At 34.5% G+C, this 13,245-nt stretch overlaps 1 protein-coding gene across 1 annotated transcript in view; it reads left to right on the forward strand.

The window, feature by feature from the left end:
• Positions 1 to 7,532, forward strand: part of LOC133326972 (uncharacterized) — a 108,799-nt gene extending 101,267 nt beyond the window's left edge. Inside the window, exon 4 of the mRNA XM_061535584.1 lies at positions 7,392 to 7,532. Coding sequence (XP_061391568.1) covers positions 7,392 to 7,498 — 107 coding nt within the window. The 3' untranslated portion in view covers positions 7,499 to 7,532. The remainder of the gene's footprint in view (positions 1 to 7,391) is intronic.
• The last annotated feature ends 5,713 nt before the right edge of the window (positions 7,533 to 13,245 follow it).

Raw genomic sequence — 13,245 nt, forward strand, 5'->3', positions numbered from 1 at the left:
AAAGAAACTTTGGTGCACTATTTACCTAAAATCGGACGAAACTATATATGGGAACTATATCTATATCTGAACCGATTTTTCCCAATTTCAATAGGGTTCGTTCAAATCGGATGATAAATGCGAGCTGATTCTTTGAATATTCTCAAAAGGTGCCATGGGTCTATCTCGTTCCCTTTTACCTGTTACAAACATATGCACAAAGACATAACAACCTGTACCACAGTGTAGTGTTTATTAATATGTATAGTCGATTTATCATTAATCGGTAAAAGTTGAAAATCGATTTTGATCAGGTTTGATAAAGATTACATACGTTCGTCCAATTTCATTTAAACGGTCCTTCAAAATTGACAGGATACATCCGTTAAATATATCCCCAAATCGGTTAAGGATCTCATATAGTCAGCCCGTTCGCCCTTTACTGCTCCTTACAGGTTTTATTTTATACTCCGTAATTCCGAAATGTCAAATTATAGAAATTTTGGCGGGAAAATAAGACTAGTATCTTCAGGTGTAAAATTGGTAGGAACTTTTATATGACGACTGTAACACCAGATGAACCATTATTGAACTTGCGGCTAGGTCCTTCAAAATACCAAATAATGGGAGGAATGGCAAATTTCTAACAATTTGTTGAAATTATATCAAAACACTTTATTTTAGCCAATTTGTTTGATAAATGCATCACGATGTGCCAAAACATGGCTCTACAAAGACAACTTTCTGCGAAGTTATCTTCCAAGAGCCCCTAAAAGTAAAATAACACTTTCTTCGTATTGAAATTCAAATAAAAGCTATCCACAATAGACCGAGACATTTGTATGTGAATTACGTCAAAGCTTGACCCATTATTGAAATTTTCCTGGCAAGAAGTACATCTTATCCTCTGATATCCTGGCTATATCAGCGGAAAGTATATAAAATTTGCCATTTCGTTTACAATTCTACGTCGATTTAGCCCTGTCGGCCAGTCTGTTGAAATCGCCATATAGCTCGCTATAATTATTTTGCACATACATCGCTACTACTTCTAGGATTTTTTGGTATTGAAAAAGGTACATATACATATCACCCGGAACTCTCAAGAATCAAAAATCGTTCAACAACAAATCGAAATGTGAATGCAATGTAGAGCTATTTAAATTTCACAGTCTCAGTGAGGCACTAATTCCTTTTCATTTTCTTGTTCCATATCTTAATCCACACTTCTATCGCTTCAATTAATATTGATTTAATTTCACTTTCAATTTTCTGATCGCACTCAGTTTGATGAACTCATATTTGTTTTATTTAATTTCCTTCCTCTAATTACCTTTCGTAATCACCCGAAAAAAAGGCTTGTCACCTTTAAATAACGACTGTAATTAAAATAAAGGGGCGTGTATCTGTCTCTTTTTCTGCTGCTGCTGGGTTGGGGTGACTGGTTTTTTGTTAATCGCTTAACTGGATACGTTTCAGAATAAATTCATGTCATTACAGCGAACAATTAATCAACAGGTTTGCAAATATTGTTCCGCAAAAAAAACGAATGTTCGGCCATTGGCAACAACAAGTTAAGCAAAAATTGTCAAAACCATTTAAATTATTCTTAAGCGTGTATGTTTAACTTCAGTATGTGACAACTTCCTAAGCGAAGTGAAGCCTTCGGGTAAATTATCTGGTTTTATTGTCAACTTAAACAACTTTATTCTGTATGTCTGTCGTTGTTTAGAATAATGCATTAAGCGAAAATGGTTTGTGGAATGTTTAATAATTCAATTGTTTGTCGGAATCAAGCAGCATGTGTGAGTATTTTTCAAATAACAATTTGTTGAAGGCTAATATATGTATATCCTCTACCATATAAGCAAGACCTTTTTGCAAATATGTTTGTGTGTGTCTCAACTAAAATCTGCAAGTTTTTCACATTTTGAACCTTTGGGGGGAGTTACCAGCAGAAGTGAACCGATGGGTCCCATTTTCGAACTTGGTATATGTTTGAGAAAACTGTTACGTTTAGATAAAATCGGAGCGGATGGTATCGCTTGATATTGCATTAACATTTTCTTAAAAATATTGATATTTTGTGGAGGCTCCCGAAAGAGTGAACCGATGAGTAGTTTTTTAAGACTCTATCTTGGTTTAGTAAAGATATAACAATGTGTAAAGTTAGGATCAAATCGGACATTTGATATTGGATTTATAAATATTGAAAATTATTGCACTTGTGTGGGAGGTATTAGAGGACGTGAAGTGAATGGTTTCATCTTTGGTCATTATCTAGATCTGGTTAATATGCCCCTTGGGAAAGAGGTACTATTAGCCCCACTTCAAACATTATATGGCTTAGGATCAAATCGGACATTTGATATTGGATTTATAAATATTGAAAATTATTGCACTTGTGTAGGAAGTATTAGAAGATGTGAAGTGAATGGTTTCATCTTTGGTCGTTATTTAGATCTGGTTAATATGCCCCTTGGGAAAGAGGTACTATTAGCCCCACTTCAAACATTATATGGCTTTCAATTAAATATTAGGTTATCTAATATGTTTGGCTCGTTTGGGTCATATCCACAGCAAAGCTATAGCTGGATTGTTTGTCCTACCTACTACTTTCGATTAGATGGAATGCATTCTATAGTGAAACAGAAAAATACATTTTCGTCAATTAGTCTGCGATTGATCGATCGACCATGACAAGGTCTTAGAAACTAAACCAAATGTCGTATATATTTTGACCGTTTTGAGGCGCCATCCGACATCCGACAGTCTATTCCAAAATCCGATGACTGATTGTCTAGAATTATATAAAGCACCCATCGACTGTTTTAGTCGATTTCATTTACATTTCATCTCATCCGACCTTGTGGATAGTCAATGGTCTTTTTTCGCTTGAGCAAAGTGTGAGGTCAATTCTGAGTCCTACGCTACAATGTGTTTGTATGTAGTCTTCCAAGAAATTCCAAATCATTCTACACCATGACAATGCAAGCTCTCACACATTAACTTACCCCAACGTGCAGCCCAATGTGACAAAATGGCTCCCTTTACGGGTTCATGGCGATATTATAACCCCATATAAAGGTCCAGACCCATGAAGAGGTTGTAATATGGCATTCCGACATTTTTTAACATATCCCTCTGGAGACTGTTATGTGACAATCCGATTTTTTTTGACATATTCCCCATGTTCCGCGCCTTTTTCGAGTATTAAAGGTGTTAGTAACATTTTTCATCCAACATTACTTTAATTCCATGTTCCAGGAGGTAAAACCTATATTTGCAGGTCATATAAAATATAGGTCCTTGTTTATACCCTTCACCACACTGTGCTACAGGGTATTATGTATTTGTGTATATGTTTGTAACAGGCAAAAGGAATCGAGATAGACCCACGGTTCCTTTTGAGAATATGCATAGAATCACTTTCTGAGTCGATTTACTCATCCGTCCGTCCGTCTGATGCACCAAACTCTCAATATTTGTCCGATTGGGACAAAATTTTGCACAGAATACTAAATTAGGTCTAGAATGATGCACCAATTTCCCAATATTTGACCCGATTCCCTTTTCCATATAAAAATTCGCCATGTTTGGGCTATAGTTGTGGCCTCCGGAACGAACAGAAAAACCAAAAAAATTCAATATTTTGTCCATTTCATACCCTAAATATTAACCGACCTTAACCAAAAACAATAGGGGTCTTCATTGACCAGAACCTATTCTACATGCAAAATCTCGTGAAGATTGGCCCACAACTGTGGTCTAAAACGTGTTTACAAATTATAATGGACAGATGGACGGACCGACGGACACACATGTCTATATAGACTTTCCTGTTATTTTTGAAATGACATGTAAAGATGAGAACGTCACTCAAGAACTTCTTCTAAAAGGATATGTTTTACAGATATATTTCTCATTGAATTTGACTGAAGCCACGTCATCTCAAAAATAGAATTACCAGCAAAAAAATTATCGCACCGTAACTCAATAACTTGTTCTATTGCAAATGTGTCCTTCTGCCCTACTCGCCAAGAAATTTCCTCCCAATAAGGAATTTTTGACCACCCAGATCATGAGGTGGATTTTTATACCCTTCATCATACTGCGGTACAGGGTATTATGTCTTTGTATATATGTTTGTAATGGTTCCTTTTGAGAATATGCATAGAATCACTTTTTAAGTCGACTTATGCATGTCCGCCCGTCTGCCTGTCCATATTAAATTGTAAACAAAGTATAGGTCGAATATTTGATTCGAATTGGATGAAATTTGGCACAGCTCATTGAAATTGGGAAAATCGGTTCAGATTTATATATAGCTCCAATATATAATTTCGTCCGATTTAAGGTAAATGATGCACCAATGTTCCTATATATCCTTCGTTTTGCACGAAATTTGGCATAGCGTACTAAATTAAGTCTGAAGTGATGTGTGTTAAGTTTCGTGAAAATCGGTTCAGATTTATATATAGCTCTCATATATATTTTCGTCCCATTTAATGTAAATGGTGTACCAATGTCCCCATATATCTTTCGATTTCCACCAAATTTGGCATAGCGTACTAAATTAAGTCTAGAATGATGTGTGCTAAGTTCCCATATATATTTACGTACGATTTAAGGTAAATGGTGCACCAAAGTCCCTAAATATCCTTCGATTTGGACGAAATTTAGCATAGCGCACTAAATAAGGTATAGAATGATGTACGTGAAGTTTCGTGAAAATCGGTTTCGCCCGTTTCCACTTCAATGGTCTTTCAAAGATGCTATGACTACTCTATCAACAGGATATTGTACACATTATCATCTCTTGAATGTACCCAAAGTGGTGAAGAGTATCATATAGTCGATTCCCTAAGATCTTTTTTATCTTTCCTTACTAGTTATACCCTACAGAACTATGTTGTCAGGGTATTATAGCTATGTGCAGTCCCAAGAGTTTGGTCCTAGGCCCAACTTTAAGTATCTCGATTAGCTGAGTCGATCTAGACATGTGTGTCCGTCCGTCGGTCCGTCCTTAAAATTTGTAAACAGGATACAGGCTACTGTTATGGACCAATCTTCACGAAATTTTGCATGTAGAATGGGTTCTGTCCAATAAAGATCCCTATTGTTGGTAATGATCGATTAATATTTAAGGAATGAAATAGACCAAATAATTAATTTTTGTCGATTTTTCTGGTCGCTCCAGATATTTTTACATGGAAAAGGGGATTTGGCCAAAGAATAACCATGCCTGTTTTGATAATGATTGGTCAATATTTAGCGGATCAAATGGATCCTGATTTTTGTGTGAAAAATGACAAAATTTGTATTCTATTTCGTAGATTTGTACTCCTGAAGAACGAGAAGTTGATAGAGTGGCTGGTCTTTAAGCCTTTGACGTATCAATTAGCGCAACGAAGTTCGCTTCCAACTGTTAGCATACAACTTGCACATTATTAGCTGAAAATAACAGGAAAATTGCAATTCTCTTTTCATCAAATGTACACTTCTACACACCACGAGTTAGATAATCAATTTAGGCACAGAAATTGTACCACGAGTCAGACTCGTAGAAATACGTCAAAGGGTTAAATTAATGTCAATTATTTTTTCGTATGTACTCGGATGGGGGAGTTATACTGAAATATTTACAGGTGCTTACGTATTCAGATAGTATTTAGTAACGCATTACCACACTGGGGGGCGAAAGTATAGCGCAAATTGCATTGAAATGTTCAGTTATTGTCAAGGACAACGCCTATAATTGTCGGTGATGGTCCGATAATAATTTTGGGATGAAATAGACCGAAAACTTAACATAAGCCGAACATCACAACACAACCCACGGTGAAGGGAATATGGACAAGTAATTAGAAGGGCTGTACTGAATATTAGTAATATTCGGAAAATATGTCAGTGTAAGGAAGAGGTACTGTTGACCTCTAATCGGACAAAAATAAAAATCTGTAGAGAGTTAGAGTTCCGTGGTAGTTGTGTGGGGTATCGTATGGTCGGCGCCGTTCGACTATACTGCTCCGCTCAGTGTTTTTTTACATATAATTTTCAAAGACTATTTCGGTAATATTAATTTTTTCACAAAACTATGAAATTTTGACATTGACCTCATGTCTTTTGGAAAACGTGACCTACCAGAAATATGAAATGTTTCTGGTGTAAATCTCAAAGTTCCTAGATTTGAAACATATAACTTTTTTCCTCTGAACCTGAAATGGACATTTTGCCAAAACATTGTGTGCCTGGCACATAGTGTAGCGTATTAAATCGTGTCTAGAATAATGTGTGTTAAGTTTCGTTGAAATCGTTTCCGATGTAGATATGACACCAATATTTATATTCTCTTGTATACTAGTATTTTTATTCTCATATGTATATATTTTTTTTCTTTATATATGCGCAAAGTGATGTAGGGTATCATATAATAGACTCTGTCCGACTTTTGAATTTTCTTTACTGATTTTATATTTAGGTTTTGTATTGGATAGGATTTTTACATGTTTACATTAAAATAACCATGACATCTATTCAATACACTTCGTTGTCAAGGGCCAAAGATTAATTAATTACATGTCAATAATAAATTAAAAAGAAAAAAACATATTTATTAGCCCACCTATCACCATCCGCCCTTTCCAAACTAATAAATACCACCTAGGTTTATTTTTCTTACCAACTTCTCTCAACAATATTTATTTGAAAAGTTAGCAAATTAATATGTAATCATTAACAACATTTATGTGTGTAATTATCGACACATGTTAAGAGTATTTCAGTTCCGATTGCACGATAAAACAATTAGCAAATCGGGACGAGTATGTAAATGAAATGCTGTAAACAGCTTCGAGTGAAAGAAACAAGTGAGAATTATGATTATTACCCGAAAGGGTACTAATCAACGACAATTGAAGTTCAACGGTACCGCCAACACTTGAATAAAGCCATTAACGATAAACAGCCATCAGCAGATGGTGGTGGTAGGGTAAGGTAGGTGTTATTGATCCCTCCTAAAAGTCGCTGTATATTGTTTCTGTTTTGATTTGCAGTACTTGTGGAGGGTACACCTGTTGGCAATTTACAAACATCATTTAAACTCATTTGCATTTCCGTAATTACTGAGATACAAAACAATGAACGATACACACACACCGAGATATATTTTTCTGTAATGCAGTATTTTTGTTTTCAGATGCTTTGAAGTAACAGTTTGCTTAGATCACGTCACAGCTTTGGGTTAACTGATGAGGCACCTTTATTTATTTATTTATTTTTTTAATTTTCTTTGCTAACCAAGTCACGTGTTGGTAATCGTACTACAGCTAACATAAATAAATTGTTTACTTGAGATAATACCACAGCTCATGTTTTGTTGTTCAATTTTTTATTCTCCTCCATTTTTATAGGTCCCTTGTATTACACCACCACAGCGTTAAAATCACCAAGTGCCACATCGTATGCCTCATTTAATTACTACAACATTCCGTATTACCAGCGATTAAATTTTGTTTAATGCCTGGCAACGGCAGTGGATCTGAAGCTTACTTAGCAACGAAAGACCTCCTAACAACCTAATAGACAACCAGCCAAGAAATCAAGCAAACCAAACCAATCGACTAGAGACAAACCTCAGACACCGCCAGAGCACCCAATAATGCCAACACCGACACCATCATCGTCGTCACCACCTCCACCACCGCGATCATCGTTAGCAACAAACAAAGCCCAGAGAGTATTAAAAACAGCATCAGCAGCTCTTTTTCGAACAACAAAGACACACAACCACTCTGGTTCCATCAACTTAGGTGTCTATCATTTCCTTAAGTGGACGCGTTTTGGTAATGTATTCCACCAACAACAAACATAACAACAACAACAACAACAAGAAAAATAAAAAACGATATAGGGTGCATTCGGTAGATATTGGATTGGGTTAAATTAAATGCTTGGTAATAAATTTAAATAGGTATTGGGCCATATGTAAGAGATATATATTCGTATAGCCTACCACATAATTTGAAGATTCCGAACTCGCTGTAATTTATTATATCGAATTCTTAATGGGAAGTATATAGCTACAAAAATTATAAATATAGATCAGTTTTATTCGGGTAGTCCCCATATAAGGTTATCTCCATTTTTTCGGGTTCTTGAGCGCGTTTTTCAACAAACAAATTTCGCCACTAAAATCTATAAATATGGGTCAGTTTTTTCGGGTAGCTCCATATAAAGGTACACCGATTTTCGATATTTTGTGGTTCTTGAGGGCGTTTTCAACCTAATTCGCCGCAATTTGGTATTTTTGTTGTATATGGTAATAAAGTCTTAATATTCGCCCCATTTTGGGGGTAGTCCCCATATAACCCACTTCCCTCAATCTTATGGCTATAAAGGGTATATAATCTTTGATACGGTGAAAATGTGCCTCATCGAAATATTGGTTTTAGAACACATGTTTCTTTTCAACAAATCCGTTTCCGAAATTTTGGAGTCGATTGTAATCCAATATACATAATGTCCAATTTGAACTAAACCTTGAACAACTTATTATCTCTACCAAGCTTAGATCAAGTCTGAAGATTGGAACCACTCCTTCAGGTACTCCCTTACTAATGGTAAACATTTTTAATGTTTATGGATCCAATTTTAGGCGATAAATTCTCCCTCAGAAAGGGCCAATATTTTATAAACTTGAAAAATTTAATAAATTGAAGCAAATTGGTATAATGATGGTCCTAGTCGTATTTTCCTTCAAAGGAGTCTGTATTTTGGGTTTTCTGTATATTCCCTTCCTCACAAGAAGTAGGTTAATAAAGTTATAGTCTGATGTTCTGACTGAATTGGCTGTAATTTGGCATTAGGGCTCTCAGAGGGTTAAATACATCCTTAGAAAAATCTCCATTTATCTGTGTGTCTTGGCATAAAAAATATCCGCCATGTTTTGTTATTTTTATTGTTAATAGACAAGGGCCCCAAATCAAGGACACGAGGCTTTAAAAGGTAAAATACTTACTGGAAATCGGAATGTTCTTAGCCTAGCCCAAAAACGCGGTATATACAGAAAAAGGTTAAGTGTTTTGGAAACTTCCATCTCTATTATAAACACATGTTAAATTGTATTTCGATCTGGCAACTCCTTCACATAGAAACAGGTATTCAAAAAAGACGCATCCGCAATTTTTTTCATTGGTCCTGATTTATATTAGGCGAGTTTACTTGCGGCAATTTTTATCGTTCTCTTTTGAACTTGCTCCATGCGTCTATACAAGGCAATTCGGTTTCCAAAATATTTTTTTATTTGTTGTTTTTATCACATTTAAATATAAATAAAATGTCAACAAATACGAAAAACACAAAACGAATTGCCAGAAAATTGTCGGTACGAGCAATTTTTTTCATTTCTATACCCCTTGCCCCTCTCTCCTACAAACAAAGACTTGCCGCAAGTAAACTCACCTAATCTAAATCAAGACTTGTAAAAAAATGCGTATGCGTTTCTATATGAAGGAGTTGCCAGATCGAGATAGGTTCATATTTTACATGGTTGCTACATAACATTCAGAAACGACTTTTAACGTTGTGAGGACCTCAGCTTTGTTCTCAGAGGGTATAATATTTTCCTCCTTACGAACAATTGCCAACATAGGTTATGTGCATATCGGTATAATTAGACATTATGAGGTCTGTCTTTTGACATAGTCCCAATATATGGTCTCTGATCTATTTGAGACATTTTTAGGATTCTAGCCTAATTTTACAATCGAAGTGGGTTCACAGAGGTTAAAATACCTCCACATGGACTATTTTAAATATAGAGTTGTGTTTTTGAAAGGTTCCAAAGTAGATTGACCTATATCATTGCATTTAATCTGTGTTTAGTGGAGATAAGAATTTTATCCAAGAGTTGACTGTCTGCGGTACGGTACCAGCAGAAGTTCCCTTAGAAATCCAAATATTAAAGTAGGTTTGTTTAAAAAATATTACGACCGATCAAATAAAATTTTCATATGAAATTTTCAATTACTAATTTCAAGAATTTTCGTGCGCACCAGCCAGCCAGTGTGAAAATTTTTAGAGAGAAGGTGATATTTTTAGAAATTGTAGATTTCCAAAACGTTACAAAAAGTATTTATTAGAAATTACATTTTCTCCACCATTATCTGATTATCCAAAATCATATTTAACACATTAATGATAGTCTGTTTGCTTATTTCTACCTTCCACTCAAACTCTGAACTCAATACCAAATTTTGAAGAATGTTACTTTATATTCTTTCTATCAACTTCATACCTCAATCCCATACATCACTTTTGATTCATATACGAAAAAACAAAAGCGATCTCTATACCAATGTTCTGTTATTAAATTCTGTACCATATGGTACATTTTGTACACTTTTAGTGTGCATTTAAAAAAAACACACACACACATATATCATAACTCTACACAGTTATAGAAATATCTATACAAAAGTTCGAGATCCTCCGCCTCCTTTCGTTTACCAAATACTGAACTTAATAATTTTAGTACCAATCACACCACTTGGTACAATTAAAGTACGAAGGGACTGTAATTTGACACATCGAATTCCTGAAATGTGAAAAAATATATTTGCAGAAATTGTTCAAAATAGGTGCATATTAACATGGCCATAGTACGAAGGTCGTGGCTTAATTTTCGGTATGTTAAATGTCCCAACCTGAGTGTCTCGAAACTGGTAGATTTTTTCTCACAAAATTTAGGGACGTTATTTATATAAAGTCGTTCATCTATTTCTTATTGTACTAAATTTAGATGCCAAATATCAGAGTCCCCCTGAAAAGCCATACGGTCAAATTACAGTCCCTTAGTTGAACAATGCCGTTAAAATCTTCCCTTATAAGCCATAATTGAACCCATGACCCATACCTACATATTTAATATAACCCAATCCAATATCTACCAACAAAACAACAACAATCTACAAATATTTATCTTCAAAATCAAAAGCTTAATTTTTTTCCAGTTGCAAATGCAAAAAACCAGTCATAGTTTTAGTATTTGTTTAACTTATTGTTCAGCTGTTAAAAAATAAAGAAAAAACAGTTACAAATGGTTTCAATTGGACCATCTCAAGTGGAGAGCACTGCTACTACAACCAACAAAACGAAACGAAAGAAAAAACCAACAGCAAGAGGAATGCGATAAAATCTTGTTAATTTGAGTTTTTTTAGCAAAAAAATAATATTTCATCTTAGTTTTTAATGTAAATAAAAAAAAAACTAATATTTTATTATTTAAGTAATAATAAATAATACGAAAATGAATTAACGAAAATGTAAATATAAATTTAATTTAAATGAAATGTAAACAATCAAATTAATAAATATATGTAATAAAAATAATAAATTAATTTAAAAATAAACTAAATTGTTTGGTTTGTGTTCTATTACAAAGAATGATAAATGAAGGACTTGGTAAGTAATATGCATGCTATATAATATTAATAATAATAATTATAATATTTCTTATAATTTATTTAATGTTTAAATTTTAATGCTAATATTTAGTTTATAATACTTTTTTATTTAGTTTATTTATCAATCTTTAATTGGCAATTGTTTATGGGATGATGCTTAATTCTTTCCATAATATTTATAATCATTATTTTCAACTCATTTTATTTTATTTTCGAAATTTGTCTCAACTCTCTTAAAACCAAATCTGAAAAACCCATTTACATTTCTTTTTTTATTTTTATGATCAGCACCAAATTGAAATGCCCTCAATTCTCACAGGAAATTGAATCAAATATAGGCAATTACCATAAATGGACTTATCTTTTGACACATTATATGATAACATTCGGCTAAAAAGTTAGTACGAAGTGACCAAATACGAGGATTGTTTAAAAAACCCAATTAGTCTTCGAAGACAAGCCGAATCCAACGAAAGTTGGAAGAAGCACTTCAAGGCCAATGTTCATCGGTTTCGTAATCAAATCTGGTATACTGCAATTTGCGCGTCTGAAGTCTCCGGATAATTTAAAAAAAAACCAGTAAGGAAAATAGTAAAGTCGGACGGGGCCGACTATAAGATACCCTTCACCACTATGGGTATATTAAACAGGACTATTAACATGAAATTGGATGAAATATAATATGTTATATTTATCTAAATGTGAATCTACCTAGATCTGTCCATAAAGAATGTAAATCGACTTCAAACAAATATAAATAGGTCATCCGTTGGGCTATGTCTGTACTTCTACAAAACGCAACTACGTAATTCTATCCTCAATTTTGTACGTTGTGCAAAATTTGATGTCAATCTGACTAACATGAGGAGTTTGATGCCCAATTTACTTGAAATCGGGCGAAAATATATATGGAAGCTCTATCCAAATATTAAGCGATTTCAAACACACTTGTCACAGGTGCCTAAATTACTTAAAATCAATCTATAAGGCAGACATCACTCTAGGCTCAATTCAGTACTTTATGCCAAATTTCCTGCAAATCGAAAGATATATAGGGACTTTGGGGCACCATTAACATGAAATCGGACGAAACTATATATGGGAGCTATATCTAAATCTGGACCGATTTTCACGAAACTTGGCAGGCATCATTCTAGGCTCAATTCAGTACGTTATGCCAAATTTCGTGCAAATCGAAAGATATATAGGGACTTTGGGGCACCATTTACATGAAATCGGACGAAACTATATATGGGAGCTATATCTAAATCTGGACCGATTTTCACGAAACTTGGCAGGCATCACGAAACTTGGCAGGCATCATTCTAGGCTCAATTCAGTACGTTATGCCAAATTTCGTGCAAATCGAAAGATATATAGGGACTTTGGGGCACCATTTACATGAAATCGGACGAAACTATATATGGGAGCTATATCTAAATCTGGACCGATTTCCACGAAATTTGGCAGGCATCATTCTAGACCTAAATTATTAGGCTGTACCAAATTTCGTGCAAATAGAAGGATATATAGGGACCGTTTACATTAAATCTCGTTAAATATATATATGGGAGCTATATCTAAATCTGAACCGATTTTTCCCAATTTCAATAGGGTTCGTCCTTGGGCCGAATAAGTGACCTATGCCAAATTTCATTCAAATCGGATCATAAATGCGACCTGTACTTTGTTCACAAAAATACATGGACAGACAGACGGACAGACGGACGGACGGACGGACGGACGGACATGCATAAATCGACTTAAAAAGTGATTCTATGCATATTCTCAAAAGGAACCA

The sequence above is a fragment of the Musca vetustissima genome, unplaced genomic scaffold, assembly GCF_032173495.1.
Source record: "Musca vetustissima isolate MV318-11 ecotype Yass unplaced genomic scaffold, APGP_CSIRO_Mvet_v1 utg854, whole genome shotgun sequence".
NCBI classification, from domain to species: domain Eukaryota; kingdom Metazoa; phylum Arthropoda; class Insecta; order Diptera; family Muscidae; genus Musca; species Musca vetustissima.